Below are 17,833 nucleotides of genomic sequence, written 5' to 3' on the forward strand. Positions count from 1 at the left end.
CGTTAGAGCCACTGAACATACCAATTGGCATGTGTTCTGTTGATCATTAGAAAACGAGATTATTCTTGGAGGTGTTTCCTAGCCGAGTCCGCGTTTGGTTAATGATGGTTTACCCCCTTGAGACAGACGCGGAAGCAGAATGACTAAAATTACTCATCTGTAATAAATGTTGACTATTTTGCGAAGGATGTTTTTAGTTGAGCAGTTTTACATCGTAACGTGTAAAATGAGAAACGTGTTGTTCAGGTCTGTCTTGATTTAAGCTATTAGAGCAATCTCCACAGCTGTTCAACCCATGTTAATAGGAAAATGGACATAATCTAAACCCAACCTTCATTTACCCGTTGTGATGCATGGATGTTCCAAACTCCGATGAGACTCACTTTATGACCAATTATCCTATTTAAACTAGTCACTTTTTAATGACTGTTTCTGACTCGAATCGATGTCACATAGGCTGTTTTCAGGCTTTAAATGTAATTACCTATTAGGTGGGAGGACAACACAACAGCACAAAGACAAAAGAAGCATCAACAACATTTACTTTTAGATTTTTTTAATAATCTTTTTGTCTTTCCGTGAAAGAGAATATCGGAGAACAACCCACAAAGAACAGATGACGTTTTCCAACTCGTTAAAAATAGACAAAATGTAATGAGGACAATCTCATCTTTTATCGATAGGCCAGAAAAGGCAAAGTATAGGCGACAGTTACCAGGGTGTCACTGCAACCACTCTTCTCACTTTTTTTCTTCCCCATTTTAAATCAACATTTACACAAACAATGTATACAACAGCCCACAGGAGGAAAATGGCAGGTACAGAGTACATAAGCAAGGGATAAAATTACCTTTGTACAAAAATATATGTCAAGAAGTGGGTTTTTTTCTTGACATTTTGCTGAATTCGACAAAGAAATCTGTGACTGTCATGAGCCCAGCGTTTCCTGATAACGTTGTTGAACATACAAGTAGGTAAGCAATAAATTGATTTTGGAGGGCTTCATGTCTTCTGTGTGTAATAACCCGTTTTTTTGTTGTTGCTGTTTTCAGGTCCCATATAGAACAGCTGTTAGCTGGTGAGGGTTCGGGCTTTGCGCTCCTTGTATTATGCTGGTTGATTGAAGACTTTTGCTTTTAGAGAATCGAGGCCGATGTAAAAAGCACATTACATTTTTTGACAAACACCAAGAAACTATTGAGTGTAACACTGGAATCAGGACTGGCTCAGATAGTTTGAACTGAACTACTTGTCTCCCTGTTACTCTCAATTAACTGGAAATACGGAACGGATTTATAGATATTTATAAATATATACACATATAGACAAAATATAGCTTTATGGTATATAAAGCATTTTCCGTAGCTATTCATTCTATCTAAGTAATCATTTCTGTATCAGTCCAGAGGACCCTTCTCTGTCCATTCCCTGCAGGAGTGAGCGAGCTTGCACATCTGCGTATGGCTTTAACGTACAGTATACACCTGGGGTCTGGAATCACATGAACCTGACCAAGCAGAGAATAGGAGACATTAGACACAAGTGAGCAGGTGTATATTAGGTGTACATCTAAAAAGTTGGACAAACTTGTTTGCAAATAAATGAATTATCAAAATGCATGTGGTTATTTTTCTGAAATGTTTGTTGAGGTGCAAACAGTTTGATTTGACCTACTCATGTTCCAGAGAATGCAATTTCCAGATAATTACTTTTACTAGTGCTTAAATTGGTATCATTTGAACAATGAGCCAATTAATTTGTTTTTTTGACAATTACAATTAGTCTCGATAAAAATACTGTTTAGACAGAATTGGCCTAAACACAAATCATCTCCTTCTCCTAAATAGTTTAAAATATAACCTAATGAAAATGCAATCACCTCACTAATATACACGAGCTAGATTTGAACTAAGGACGTGTCAATCAATCCTGCTGAGGTTATTGTTATTCATTCAATCTTTCTGCGAGAAAACACATTGAGGTTTTGACTGACCAAAGACAAAAATGAACATTGATAATGTCATGAAAAAGTGCCATTTCTGGTTAAATACTTGTACAAAATTCAAGTAATGTTGCAGTGCTGCATCTCTTCCACTAGGGGGAAGTCACAGCTCTCCCAAAGTCACCAAATTCTCTATTCTCGCTGGTCAAACCCTCTATCCATCGCAAAGCAAATGTTCTATTGAATTTCTCTGTGGCTCTCCCTAGTCTGCTATCATAATGTGGACTGCCAAACTCGCTCCTGGATATCTGATAAAGTTGATTGAAATCCAAAGCAGTCTGCTGTCCTACAGGACAGGGTTTAACCACCCCTTTATAATAACAACGAAACCCCTCTATGGACAATCTTTGGAGAAAGAAAACACTAGATGCATAGTTATGCAGCAGCTGCAGCATAGAAAGAAAAAAAGCGCAATATGGGCATATAGCAGATTTATACATAGAGTTACATATTTAACATTTCAATTAGACTTAAATGAATCTGTGTTGTCCACAGAAGTGCAGGCTATGGATCCCTCTGAGGGTGAGGGGAGGCTGGGCAGCAGAGAAGTCAACAGTCTCTCTTCACCAGGCCCACATCCTCCAGTCAGAGTGGATGGATGGATGGCCTGGGCCTCAGCCTGATCTGGCTGCCCCAGAGGTGAGCTTGCAATGGAGCAGCATGAGCTCCACAATACTGAGGTTAAGTGCCAAGCAATAAGAGTACATCTAGCCATAAACATGACTGTATTGAAGCTGTGTGTGTGTGTGTGTGTGTGTGTGTGTGTGTGTGTGTGTGTGTGTGTGTGTGTGTGTGTGTGTGTGTGTGTGTGTGTGTGTGTGTGTGTGTGTGTGTGTGTGTGTGTGGTGAAAACAAAGGTAATTGCAAATTGTTTTGCAAATGAATAATTAAACATATACCATCAACACTGTGTGTGTGGTTGTAATGTCCAGTACAGGTCAAAGACCTAAAGCTAGGTTACACTGTGAGGAACAGCAGGCTTGGTTGTTGTGTGAAGGTCAATCATGGTGTGTTGAAATTCACATAAGAGTGGAACAAAAGGTCTCAGAGGTGGAGGGAGACATGACAAAGACATGGCATCACTTTAGAAAGCACTTAGTTCAGATCAGCGGACACTATTTCCTTACAGTACAGTTCAGTCAAATCATCCGTCTATTTCTTCTTCATTTTGTGGTCACCTTAACTCAGACAGGAAACAGGACAAATAATTGTAGTACGAGAACATATATCTGTTTGCTTTCCTTCCTGTGGCAACCTTCCAGACCACACAGTAATGACATGTAGTATAGGGCCTCTGTCCGAGTGACTCCAGATACACACTGTGCCTAACGTCAGTCCAGTACACCAGAATGAGTAGTTCCAGAAAGAAGCTTCTCTGTGCAGACAGTCACGCCACATGGAGGTCATCCAGCTCTGGTCCTAAGAGGCCACACTGCAAGCTTTCACTCCAATCAGTCTCTGAAGCTATATGAGCCTCTGAACACTGGACCGATGTAGCGATGTAGCGTCTCTCCTCTCATGTTCACACAGTGCTAATAGAATAAGGAGATGTGGAGAAACGGCTTAGTTTGGGTTCAGAGACCTGAGTGGAGCACCGTTCATCTGCATGTTCTCACCTCTGAGTCCTTTTCTACAATACACCTCAAAACAGACCCAACCGGACCAGTCCGGATTGTATTGGACAAGACTTGACCGGATTGGACCAGACAAGACCGGGCCTGGCTCCTCCCCCCTGCACACAGAACATTAAGTTAGTTCTAAAAGTGAGACGGCTCCAATCAGAGCCAGGGACAGCCCATGCAGCCCCGCCTCTCTTCAACAAGTCCAAAACACGATTGTCCCAATTACTACGCTGCTGTGCATCCAATGATGGAACAGTTAAAGATACACCTGCAGACAGCTACATGTTACACCTGGTCAACTCTGCGTTGTTTCACGTTACAAAACAATGGCTTCAAACACTTATTTTCTCCTCGGTCCGTTTCATCTCCAATCCATCGTTGTCTCTCATGAGTTATATATATATTTATATTTATATATTTGTACAATATATAAAACAGACCCATATACACTGAACTTGTTTTTTGAAACATCAAAGACGGTAAAAAGGGAGGAGACACGTCCGTCTCTCAAGGGGGAATGGTTTGCAGGACCACTCTCGCTGTCCAGGGGGCGGGGGGAACACGGGTGACGCACCGCCTGCAGTTATGTCATTTGGTGGGGCGCCTCTAGCATCTCCATGAGGAAGGTGTCGATGGGCGTGTCCCCGATGAGCTTGAAAAAGAACAGGTGCTCCAGACACTTCAGACCAATGGAGCGCAGGGCTGGTAACCGCAGCAACAGCTTGGCAAACCTAACCCAATCAAAGACACAAAACAGTGATTAGCGTGACAGAAAATAAGACATGGATTTAGACAAGATGTTGTCTCAAATGTTAATGTACAGTAAGTCATGACAGGGTCGCCCATGACATAATTGTACATGTACAATATATACATAAAGCACTTTCTGCCAAACACACTGACAGACGAGTGGAGGAAGAGCGAGAAAAGAGAGAAATAAAGAAAGGTGTATTCGTACCTGCCAGGCTGATCTGGGTATTTCTGTTTGCAGTAGGCCTCCAGAGAGGCGTAGACCTTCTCTCTCAAAGCCTCCACCTCGCCTGGGTTAGACAAGCCTTTAGAGTCTGAGTAGAAACACACAGACACGCACTGCATCAGACAACTAGGCACAACAGTCACAGGATACCAGGTACGCATTTATGTACAGCCTGGCTGCCCCTGAAGGCTAAGACCTGCATGCTGTCATCAGAAGGCTTTAAGACAAATAAAATCAAATGACATGTGAGCTGCCCTACTGGTCTGGGTCTCCTATACGGTGCCTTCAGAAAGTATTCACACCCCTTAACTTTTCCACATTATGTTGTCTTACAAACTGGGATTAAAATGGATTTAATTGTAATTTTTTGGTCAACGATCTACAAAAAAATACTCCGTAATGTCAAATTCTAACATTTGATCAAATAAAATATGAAAAATCAAACATATATCTTGATTAGATCAGTATTCACACCCCTGTCAATACATGTTAGAATCACCTTTGACAGACATTACAGCTGAGAGTATCTGAGAGTTTTACACACCTTGATAGTACAATATTTTTCCATTATTATTTTTTCAATTCTTCAAGCTCTCTCAAGTTTTTTGCTGATCAATGCTCAACACACATTTTCAAGTCTTGCCATAGATCTTTAAGCTGATTTCAAGATGCACTCTCAAACTTTTGTGTAATTTTAGCCAATAGTTTTGAAAGTGACGCTCATGAGCCAAAAGTGGTTCACGTTTTTTTTGTGTACTACGTCATTAAATTGTGTACTACGTCATCTTAAAAAAAAATATATATATTTGTATGATATGTTGCAAATCCAATTCGTAATATATGTTACGACATTGTTGTGCTTAAGATCCTGGAGTGCATCTTCAAATCTCTTAAGGATCCGCCCCTTTTTTCAATTTTCACCTAAAATGTCATACCCAAATCTAACTGCCTGTAGCTCAGGACCTGAAGCACGGATATGCATATACTTGATACCATTTGAAAGGAAACACTTTAAAGTTTGTGGAAATGGGAAATGAATGTACGAGAATATAACACATTAGATCTGGTAAAAGATAATACAAAGAAAAAAACATGCGTTTTTTTGTACCATCATTTTTTAAATGCAAGAGAAAGGCCATAATGTGTTATTGCAGTGCATGCGCAATTTAGATGTTGGCCACTGGATGGCAGCAGTGTATGTGCAAAGTTTTAGACTGATCCAATGAACCATTGCATTTCTGTTCAAAATGTTGCATTAAGACTGCCCAAAATGTGCCTAATTGGTTTATTAATAACTTTTCAAGTTCATAACTGTGCACTCTCCTCAAACAATAGCATGGTATTATTTCACTGTAGTAGCTACTGTAAATTGGACAGCGCAGTTAGATTAACAAGAATTTAAGCTTTCTGCCAATATCAGATATGTCTATGTCCTGGGAAATGTTGTTGTTACTTACAACCTCATGCTAATCGCATTAGCCTACGTTAGCTCAACCGTCCCATGGGGGACTCACCGATCCTGTAGAGTCAAAACTGTAACTAGGCCACTCAGGAACATTCAATGTCATCTTGGTAAGCAACTCCAGTGTATATTTGGCCTGTGTTTTAAGTTATTGTCCTGCTGAAAGGTGAATTTGTCACCCAGTGTCTGTTGGAAAGCAGACTGAACCAAGTTTTCATCTAGGATTTTGCCTGTGCTTAGCACTATTCAGTTTCTTTTTATCCTAAAAACTCCCTAGTCCTTGGCGATGACAAGCATACCCATAACATGATGCAGCCACCACCATGCTTGAAAATATGAAGAGCGGTACTCAGTGACGTGTTGTTTTGGATTTTCTTCAAACATAATGCTTTGTATTCAGGACAAAAAGTTAATGTCTGTGGCACATTTATTGCAGTGCTTACTTTAGTGTTTTTTGCAAACAGGATGCATGTTTTGCAATATTTGTATTCTGTACACACTTCCTTCTTTTCACTCTGTCATTTATGTTAGTAATGTGGTGTAAATACAATTTTGTTGATCTAGCCTCAGTTTTCTGATATCACAGCCATTAAATTATGTTTTAAAGTCACCTTGGCCTTATGGTGAAATTCCTGAGTGGTTTCCTTCCTCTCCTGCAACTGAGTTACTATCTTTGTAGTGACTGGGTGTATTGATGCACCATCCAAAGTGTAAATAGTAAATTCACCATGCTCAAAGGGATATTCAGTGTCTGATTTTTATTATTATTTTTTTTTAAATCTGTGAACTTCTTTGCAAACCATTGGAAAACCTCCATGGTGTTTGTGGTTGAATCTGTGCTTAAAATTCACTACTTGACTGAGGGACCTTACAGATAATTGTATGTGTGGGGTACAGCGATGGGATAATCATTAAAAAATCATGTGAACCACTATTACTGCACACAGAATGATTCCATGTGATTTGTTATGCACATTTTTACTCTTTCAATTATTTAGGCTTGCTATAACAAAGGGGTTGAATACTTATCGACTCAAGACATTTCAGCTTTTCATATTTAATTCATTTGTAAAAGATTCTAAAAACAAAACACCACTTTGAAATGATAGAGTATTGGGAGTAGATTAGTGACACTTTAATGGATTTTAAATTCAGACTGTAACACAAAAAAATGTGTAAAAGGTCAAGGGGTGTGAATACTTTCTGAAGGCACTGTACATATGCATGGTAATTCTCCCCAAAACACAAGCTGGATGAGGCAACACATGAACAGTTGAAGTCGGAAGTTTACATACACCTTAGCCAAATACATTTAAAATCAGTTTTTCCACAATCCCTGACATTTAATCCTAGTAAAAATTCCCAGTCTTAGGTCAGTTAGGATCACCACTTTATTTTAAGAACGTGAAATGTAAGCGTAGTAGAGAGAATGACTTCAGCTTTTATTTCTTTCATCACATTCTCAATGGGTCAGAAGTTTACATACACTCAATTAGTATTTGGTAGCATTGCCTTTAAATTGTTTAACTTGGGTCAAACGTTTCGGGTAGCCTTCCACAAGCTTCCCACAATAAGTTGGGTGAATTTTGACCCATTCCTCCTGACAGAGCTGGTGTAACTGAGTCAGGTTTGTAGGCCTCCTTGCTCCCACATGCTTTTTCAGTTCTGCCCACAACATTTCTATAGGATTGAGGTCAGCGCTTTGTGATGGCCACTCCAATACCTTGACTTGGTTGTCCTTAAGCCACTTTGCCACAACTTTGGAAGTATGCTTGGGGTCATTGTCCATTTGGAAGACCCATTTGCGACCAAGCTTTAACTTCCTGACTGATGTCTTAAGATGTTGCTTCAATATATGCACATACTTTTCCTTCCTCATAATGCCATCTATTTTGTGAAGTGCACCAGTCCCTACTGCAGCAAAGCAGCCCCACAACATGATGCTGCCACCCCCGTGCTTCACGGTTGGGATGGTGTTCTTCGGCTTGCAAGCATCCCCATTTTTCCTCCAAACATAACGATGGTCATTATGGCCAAACAGTTCTATTTTTGTTTCATCAGACCAGGGGACATTTCTCCAAAAAGTACGATCTTTGTCCCCATGTGCAGTTGCAAACCGTAGTCTGGCTTTTTATGGCGGTATTGGAGCAGTGGCTTCTTCCTTGCTGAGCGGCCTTTCAGGTTATGTTGATATAGGACTTGTTTAATTGTGGATATAGATACTTTTGTACCTGTTCCCTCCAGCATCTTCACAAGGTCATTTGTTGTTGTTCTGGGATTGATTTACACTTTTCACACCAAAGTGCATTCACCTCTAGGAGGCAGAACGCATCTCCTGAGCAGAATGATGGCTGCGTGGTCCCATGGTGTTTATACTTGCGTACTATTGTTTGTACAGATGAACGTGGTACCTTCAGGCATTTGGAAATTGCTCCCAAGGATGAACCAGACTTGTGGAGGTCTACAATTCTTTTTCTGAGGTCTTGGCTGATTTCTTTTTGATTTTCCCATGATGTCAAGCAAAGAGGCACTGAGTTTGAAGCTAGGTCTTGAAATACATCCACAGGTACACCTCCAATTGACTCAAATTATGTAAATTAGCCTATCAGAAGCTTCTAAAGCCATGACATCATTTTCTGGAATATTCCAAGCTGTTTAAAGGCCCAGTCAACTAATGGTATGTAAACTTCTGACCCACTGGAAATGTGATACAGTGAATTATAAGTGAAATAATCTGTCTGTAAACAATTGCTGGAAAAATTACTTGTGTCATGCACAAAGTAGATGTTCTAACCGACTTGCCAAAACTATAGTTTGTTAACAAGACATTTGTGGAGTGGTTGAAAAACGAGTTTTAATGACTCCAGTCTAAGTGCATGTAAACTTCAGCTGTAGGCTATACTTCTGATTCAACATTTATTGCAACACATTTCTGGGTCTGATTGGTTACCACTGAGCAAGTGAAAAGGCCTGAATACAGCAATACTCTCATCTCAGTGTGGGAAAGGACTCAGCCTCTCTGAATCCCAGCATTCCCTCTGTTAGGCCATCTCCGTGAGCTGCTCCTAATTAGGGCAAAGTAGACTGTGATCTGTTCCAGAGCCAGGTCTGTAGCAGAGTGACTCTGGAGTACAGAGGAGCAGTCTGTCCTGGGAGAATGAGGCCCGCCGGAGCCCCTGTGGGCCGGTGGCACGCTCCCACACTGCTCTTTGTCTCCGGGGCCATGGCACAGACTCATTAAAGACAGGGAGCGCGTCTGGTGCCAGCGGGGCAGGGCTGGCACGGGCACTCAGCATGGTAATGAAGATAACCCTGTCCTGTACCATAGAGCAGAGGGCTAGCAGAGGGCTTTAGCAGAGGGCACTGTGGTCACTTTCGGGGTTGGGAGAAACCACGGCAGGAACAAGGGTCTGGTGGGGTGGTGGTGTGTGTGTGTGTGTGTGTGTGTGTGTGTGTGTGTGTGTGTGTGTGTGTGTGTGTGTGTGTGTGTGTGTGTGTGAAGGCTTCACATGTATGCAAGTTCACCGGTATCACAGGCAGTCATTGTTTGTGAGGTCAGAGTATTGTATTATTCTAATCTAAATAGAAGGTTCTAGATTAACCTGTTAGGGTATAGGGGGCAGTATTTTCACGGCTGGATAAAAAAATGTACCCGATTTAATCTGGTTACTAATCCTACCCAGTAACTACAATATGCATATACTTATTATATATGGATAGAAAACACCCTAAAGTTTCAAAAACTGTTTGAATGGTGTCTGTGAGTATAACAGAACTCATTTGGCAGGCAAAACCCTGAGACAGATTCTGACAGGAAGTGGATACCTGATGTGTTGAATTGACTTTAAGCCTATACCATTGAAAAACAAAGGGGGTGAGGAATGTTTTGGCACTTCCTATTGCTTCCACAAGATGTCCCCAGCCTTTACAAAGTGTTTTGAGTCTTCTACTCTGAGATCTGACTGAAGAAGAGCCTTGGAACGGTGATGGCCCATTAGACACCTTGCGCGCGAGTTGATGGTGGGTACTCTCATTCCGAAACGTTTTAAAAGAGAACCCAATGGTCCGCCTTGAATTTTATTCATGTTCTGGTTAAAAAAGGCCCTAATGATTTATGCGATACAACGTTTGACATGTTTGAACGAACGTAAATATATTTTTTCCGTTCGTGAAGTGAAGTCCGGCTGGCTTAGATCATGTGCTAACAACACGGAGGTTTTTGGACATAAATGATGAGCTTTTTTGAACAAAACTACATTCGTTATGGACCTGGGATTCTTTGGAAGTGACATCTGATGAAGAGAATCAAAGGTAATGGATTATTTACATAGTATTTTCGATTTTAGATCTCTCCAACATGGCGGTTAGTCTGTATCGCAATGCGTATTTTTCTGGGCGCAGTGCTCAGATTATTGCAAAGTGTGATTTCCCAGTAAGGTTAATTTTAAATCTGGCAAGTCCATTGCGTTCAATTCTTTGAATGACAATATAATATTTTACCAATGTTTTCTAATATTAATTCATTATTTTGTTGCGATGACTTGACTGCCGGTTATTGGAGGGAAACGATTTCCTGAACATCAACGCCATAGTAAAACGCTGTTTTTGGATATAAATATGAACTTGATAGAACTAAAAATGCATGCATTGTCTAACATAATGTCCTAGGAGTGTCATCTGATGGAGATTGTAAAAGGTTAGTGCATAATTTTAGCTGATTTTATGGTTTTGGTGACGCCTGTCTTTGAATCGACAATACATTACACACAGCTATTGTCAATGTACTCTCCTAACATAACCTAACTTTATGCTTTCCCCGTAAAACCTTTTTGAAATCGGACAACGTGGTTAGATTAAGGAGATGTTTATCTTTCAAAGGCTGTAAGTTAGTTGTATGTTTGAGAAATTTGAATTTTGACATTTATTTGGTTTCAAATTTGCCGCTCTTGAAATGCACCTGTTGTTGATAGGGTGCGCCACGGGTGGCACGCTAACGTCCCACATAGCCCCAAGAAGTTAAAGGGGTGTTAGGAGTGTGTGATACCTGGGTTAAAGAGGACGATAGCCCGAAGACAACCCAGCTCTGTCTTGTCCATCTGCATGTCTCTCATCTTGGACACCAGTTCTGTGAGCACTCTGGATGGAGAGAGGGAGACACATAGACAGGCTCTTAGAGATCTGACCATCAGCCAGCAACACCTCCGTAGGTCAGCCTTCATTACACCCTCCTTTATCTACAGGTGTAACTCAATGGAAACTCAGTACAAATCAATTGACAACACGGCCCCACTGCTCTGACACACAGGGAATGTTCAACCAGCGGAAAATCGTACAGCCCTGCCTACACCACGTAATTCAAGCTGCTTAGAACATGGCTGAGAAAAGGACATCCATGAACGGCGTAGCACAAACACAATCACAGACTGACGTGTGACATCACTAGGCGGGGCGGCGTTTCGTTTCGGGAGTGTGACGCAACCGCTCGAACTCCTCACCCCTCTATGACTCCGTCACGCCCGCTCTCTATCTCTCTCTCTCCACCTCCCTCTGTCTCTCTCTCTCTCCACTTCTCTCTGTCTCTCTTTTCTCCACCTCCCCCTGTCTCTCGCTCTCTATCTCTCTCTATCTCTCTCTCTCCACCTCCCTCTGTCTCTCTCTCTCCACTTCTCTCTGTCTCTCTTTTTCTCCACCTCCCTCTGTCTCTCTCTCTACACCTCCCTCTGTCTCTCTCTCCACATCCCTCTGTCTCTCTCTCCACCTCCCTCTGTCTCTCTCGCTCTCCACTTCCCTGTCTCTCTCGCTCTCCACCTCCCTGTCTCTCTCTCGCTCTCCACCTCCCTGTCTCTCTCTCGCTCTCCACCTCCCTGTCTCTCTCTCGCTCTCCACTTCCCTGTCTCTCTCGCTCTCCACCTCCCTGTCTCTCTCTCGCTCTCCACTTCCCTGTCTCTCTCGCTCTCCACCTCCCTGTCTCTCTCTCGCTCTCCACTTCCCTGTCTCTCTCGCTCTCCACCTCCCTGTCTCTCTCTCGCTCTCCACTTCCCTGTCTCTCTCGCTCTCCACCTCCCTGTCTTTCTCTCTCTCTCCACATCCCTCTGTCTCTCTCTCCACCTCCCTGTGTCTTTCTCTCTCTCTGAGACAAAAGTAAATTTCAGCTCATCCTAATTTAATTTGCCCGTTGGAACAATGAGGGTAAAAAAAGACTTGAGTGCTTAAGTTAACCACCCTCTTCAGAGAGGGTATAGAGCTACATCATCAGTCATCTTAATGCAGAGATGTAATCTATCCTTTGGAAGTAGTGAACTGGCAGTATGCTAATCACTGAGCACAGACTCCCAGCTGGGGATAGAGGGAGAGAGAGATGGAGAAAGAGAGAGGGGGGAGAGAGAGAAGAGAGAGAGGGAAAGAGAGAAAGACGAGAGAAGGAGAGCAGAGGGAGAGATAATTGGGAAAGAGAGAGAGAAAAGAGAGGGAGAGAGAGAGTGAGAGCGAAGAGAGAGAGAGCGGACAGGGAGAGAGCTGTTGCCCTCAAAATAACACTTCAGTTAGTGACTCAGCACGCCAGGGGCCACAGGGTTTAGAGTTTACAATACTGACTATCTGTTGGATTGATATCACACTGGATGGCTTGATCAGCGTCTGTGTACACTGAGAAGGAATACTTGATACTGTTCATTTGTATTCATCTGTCAATAAAAATGTTACTGAAAAATGAACGATGCCACAATAGGCATCAAATGTGATTAATAGAAAAGAAGGTCAATATCGGCTTCGTCACAGCCTGCCGTGGGATTGCATGTCAAAAGAGTGTGATTTCATCAGGAACGCACATAAATTGATTTCTTCAGAAACTCTGACTGAGGTCTCCATCTCCATTTTCACTGTTACAGGTCAGGGCCTACCCTAATCGTGGAATCTTAATAATAAAGAATTACATAGCAACCAACAAAAATGTATTTCACAAAGCTGATTGTATCAAGGCAGTGCCAACAGGGTGATGATGACTACCTGTCAAAGATGGCTCCCACTCCAGCACTGTGGGCGCTGTTACGATGGACGTGTAGCCCTGTTGCTAGGAGGATCCCATCTTTCACCGCTATCGAACGGTGCGAGAAGGATGCGATGAGGAGCTCGTTCCACCCTGAGGGAAGAGAGAGAAGAGAGGGAAGAATAAGGAGAGATAAAGAGTGAAAACCTATTACAAAGTTCATGTCATATTCAACATTCAAAGTTGACAATTGTGTTGACAATTGAGCTGACAACAAGGCAAGGGAATTCCAATGAATCAGTCTAGGCTGAATAGTCAAACCAGAAAGCTCTTTCATGCATTGGCTCTGGGTTATTAGCAACCTATCTCAGATGTGCTTTCCAGAGAGATAAGTGTTTAACAGGGTGAACTGCGCCTGCCATCCCAATAAAAGGTGACACACTTGATATGCCAAGCGAGGGTAAGACACAGAGAGCTCTGTGCCGTTTGAGTGACAGGGCTCCTTTAACTGTTCTGTCAAGCAAAACTCCACACTTCTCCCCAGAGTTGAGTTGGGAATGAGAGGGGCTGGGATGCTTTCATCTGAGAGACAGCACAACTAAACTGGTTATTTATAGAAGGCCTGAGCTGAGCACTGAGAAGAGGAGACAGGACCCTCTCGGCTAGCTTCAGAACAGGCTTCGTAAACAACAGGCTTCGTAAACAACAGGCTTCGTAAACAACAGGCTTCGTAAACAACAGGCTTCGTAAACAACAGGTGTAGACTAACAGTGAAGTGCTTACTTACCCTTCCCAACAATGCAGAGAGAGAGAGAATAGATAAATAATAGAAAAGTAAAACAAGTAATAATAAAAGTAGTAATAGATACACAATGAGTAACGATAACTTATATACACAAGGGGTACCAATACCAAGTCAATGTTCAGGGGTACGAGGTAATTGAGGTACAGTTGAGTTGGAAGTTTACATACATTTAGGTTGGAGTCATTAAAACTTGTTTTTCAACCACTCCACAAATTTCTTGTTATCAAACTATAGTTTTAGCAAGTCGGTTAGGACATCTACTTTGTGCATGACACAAGTAATTTTTCCAACAATTGTTTACAGACAGATTATTTCACTTATAATTCACTGTATCATAATTCCAGTAGGTCAGAAGTTTACATACACTAAGTTGACTGTGCCTTTAAACAGCTTGGAAAATTCCAGAAAATGATGTCATGGCTTTAGAAGCTTCTGATATGCTAATTTACATAATTTGAGTCAATTGGAGGTGTACCTGTGGATGTATTTCAAGGCCTATCTTCAAACTCAGTGCCTCTTTGCTTGACATCATGGGAAAATCAAAAGAAATCAGCCAAGACCGCAGAAAAAAAATTGTAGACCTCCACAAGTCTGGTTCGTCCTTGGGAGCAATTTCCAAACACCTGAAGGTACCACGTTCATCTGTACAAACAATAGTACGCAAGTATAAACACCATGGGAACACGCAGCCGCCATACCGCTCAGGAAGGAGATGTGTTCTGTCTCCAAGAGATGAACGTACTTTAGTGCAAATCAATCCCAGAACAACAGAAAAGGACCTTGTGAAGATGCTGGAGGAAACAGGTACAAAAGTATCCATTTCCACAGTAAAACGAGTCCTATATCGACATAACCCGAAAGGCATCTCAGCAAGGAAGAAGACACTGCTCCAAAACCGCTATAAAAAAGCCAGACTTCGGTTTGCAACTGCACATGGGGACAAAGATCGTACTTTTTGGAGAAATGTCCTCTGGTCTGATAAAACAAAAATAGAACTGTTTGGCCATAATGACCATCGTTATGTTTGGAGGAAAAATGGGGAGGCTTGCAAGCCAAAGAACACCATCCCAACCGTGAAGCACGGGGGTGGCAGCAACATGTTGTGGTGGTGCTTTGCTGCAGGAGGGACTGGTGCACTTCACAAAATAGATGGATTCATGAGGCAGGACATTTATGTGGATATATTGAAGCAACATCTCAAGACATCAGTCAGGAAGTTAAAGTTTTGTCGCAAATGGGTCTTCCAAATGGACAATGACCCCAAGCATACTTCCAAAGTTGTGGCAAAATGGCTTAAGGACAACAAAGTCAAGGTATTGGAGTGGCCACCACAAAGCCCCGACTTCGATCCTATAGAAAATTTGTGGGCAGAACTGAAAAAGCGTGTGCGAGCAAGGAGGCCTACAAACCTGACTCAGTTACACCAGCTCTGTCAGGCGGAATGGGCCAAAATTCACCCAACTTATTGTGGGAAGCTTGTGGAAGGCTACCCGAAACATTTGACCCAAGTTAAACAATTAAAAGTCAATGCTACCAAATACTAATTGAGTGTATGTAAACTTCTGACCCACTGGGAATGTGATCAATGAAATAAAAGCTGAAATAAATCATTCTCTTTACTATTATTCTGACATTTCACATTCTTAAAATAAAGTGGTGATCCTAACTGACCTAAGGCAGGGAATTTTTACTAGGATTAAATGTCAGGAATTGTGAAAAACTGAGTTTAAATGTATTTGGCTAAGGTGTATGTAAACTTCCGACTTCAACTGTATATATGTACATATAACTAGGAATAAAGTGGCAGATAGTAGAACAGTAGCAGCAGTGTATGTGATGAGTCAAAAATGTTAGTTCAAAAGGGTCATTGCAGATAGTTAAATAGTTAACCAAATAGCTACCCGGACTATTTAGCAGTCTTATGACTTGGGGGTAGAAGCTGTTCAGGGTCCTCTTGGTTCCAGACTTGCTGCATTGATACCGCTTGCCGTGCGGTAGCTTAGACTACAGTCTATGTCTTGGGTGGCCGGAGTCTTTGACAATTTTTAGGGCCTTCCTCTGACACCGCCTGGTATAGAGGTCCTGGATAGCAGGGAGCTTGGCCCTAGTTATGTACTGGGCCGTACGCACTACCCTCTGTAGCATCTTGCGGTCGGATGCCAACCAGTTGCCATACCAAGCGGTGATGCAGTCAGTCAACATGCTTTTAATTGTGCAGCTGTAGAACATTTTGATGATCTGAGGGCCCAAGACAAATCTTTTCAGAGTCCTGAGTGGGAAAAAGTGTTGTCGTGCCCTCTTCATGACTGTGTTGGTGTGTTTGGACCATGCTAGATCCTTAGTGATGTGGACACTGAGGAACTTGAAGCTCTCAACCCGCTCCACTACAGCCCCGTTGATCTGAATGGGGGCATGTGCTTGGCCCTCCATTTCCTTTGAACAGGAAGCACAGGAGGGGACTAAGCACACACCCCTGAAGAGCCCCAGTGTTTTGGGTCAGCGTGGTGGAGGTGTTGCTGCCTACCCTCACCACGTGGGGGTGTCCCGTCAGGAAGTCCAGGATCCAGTTGCAGAGGGAGGTGTGCAGTCCCAGGATCCTTCACTTAGTGATAAGCTTGGAGGGCACTATGAATGCTGAGTAGTCAATGAACAACATTCTCATGTAGGTATTCCTTTTGTCCAGGTGGGAGAGGGCAGTGTGGAGTGTTACATCATTCTCTCCATCACTATGGGTACCCAGAAGGAGAACGTTAAGAGGGGTAGGATAGGGTTAGAGAGCTGGATGGGCTTCCTTGGAGTGAGTTTGGAAGTGAACTGTGTAATCTGAAGCGACAAGCAATCAGCAAGGGTAACATATAGGGAAAACACTGAAGACTTCCTCAAAAATGATGACTGCATACATAAAGAATATGACAGAGTATTCGTCAGGCTAATAGCCTACAAATAGCCTACAAAGCCCATAATGCTGCAGTGGCCTGCCTATGGGGGATGCTGATGTGGTCTCATGGTCGTGTTGAACTGACCTGCTCGTAGGAGGATGACCTGGTCGTCCAGGGGCAGCTCAGAGAAGTGGGGGATCCTCTTGGCCCACTCCACCAGCGTGAAGAGCTGCTTGTCGGCTGCTTGGCAGATGTTAGTCACCGGGTCGTTGGGCTGTTGAAAGACACATGGGAAGGCTTGCTGTCACAAATACAGTTAGCACAGAAAGACTGAAAGATACATTGTGACGTGTGTGTGGTTGTGTGTGTAATCATACTTATGCACTCTGTATGTGCATGTGCATGTGCGTGCTTGCTAAGTGTATGTTTTGGTGTGGCAGCTGAGCTTCATGTGGAGCTGTCCTCTCCAGTAGATAGAGCTTTCCAGTCACAGCAGTGCACCACTGAGCTTTAGAGGAGCACCGGCTTGCTCCGCTCGCTGCTCCTCTGAGCCAAGACCCCGCACACACACACACACCCCCACACACACACACACACGCACATGAGCTCGCATGCACCCAAGCACATACATACACACACACACACACCCTAGCCAAGTGAATGATCTCCTCTGAGGAGCGAGCAGGAAGGAAAAACAAACAGTGATTCTGTCCCAGCCCGGGGAGGAAATAACTGCCGAGAATCAGCTGTAACAAATGACTCTCTCCAAGCAGGCAGATCCTTCAGTACACTTCTACCGACAGAAGACTATTTCGAGTGTTCAGACAGAGAGCCAAAAGAGCTCAACCTGACACACAGTTAAGGAACAAGTGTTTGGGCGTTCAAGTGTCAATTCATTTCATTTCATGAGTGTGAGAGAATGGGTCTTAAGAAATAGTATGCTAACTCACCACTACACCAGGGTTATATTCCTGACTTCAGACAGAGTAAAGTCTGGATGAAAAAGGTAAAAATGTACAGTATATTGTCGAAGGCTGAAAAGGTGGCCTCTCATGTTCAAGAGAGAGGAGAATAGACAGTGTTTATGCTTTGAGTTAACATG

At 42.7% G+C, this 17,833-nt stretch overlaps 1 protein-coding gene across 5 annotated transcripts in view; it reads right to left on the bottom strand.

Moving 5' to 3' along the window:
- Positions 1-539: 539 nt before the first annotated feature.
- The window catches only part of LOC115159498 (retinoic acid receptor RXR-alpha-A), a 181,869-nt gene continuing 164,575 nt past the window's right edge, over positions 540-17,833 (bottom strand). For all 5 annotated transcript variants that reach the window (XM_029709282.1, XM_029709281.1, XM_029709285.1 and 2 more), the window contains exons 7-11: positions 16,876-17,005; positions 13,068-13,200; positions 11,107-11,198; positions 4,583-4,688; positions 540-4,355 (exon numbers count right to left, since the gene is read on the bottom strand). In XM_029709282.1, coding sequence (XP_029565142.1) covers positions 4,208-4,355; positions 4,583-4,688; positions 11,107-11,198; positions 13,068-13,200; positions 16,876-17,005 — 609 coding nt within the window. In that variant the 3' untranslated portion in view covers positions 540-4,207. The remainder of the gene's footprint in view (positions 4,356-4,582; positions 4,689-11,106; positions 11,199-13,067; positions 13,201-16,875; positions 17,006-17,833) is intronic.

The sequence above is a fragment of the Salmo trutta genome, chromosome 23 (assembly GCF_901001165.1).
Source record: "Salmo trutta chromosome 23, fSalTru1.1, whole genome shotgun sequence".
In the NCBI taxonomy this organism is placed as follows: domain Eukaryota; kingdom Metazoa; phylum Chordata; class Actinopteri; order Salmoniformes; family Salmonidae; genus Salmo; species Salmo trutta.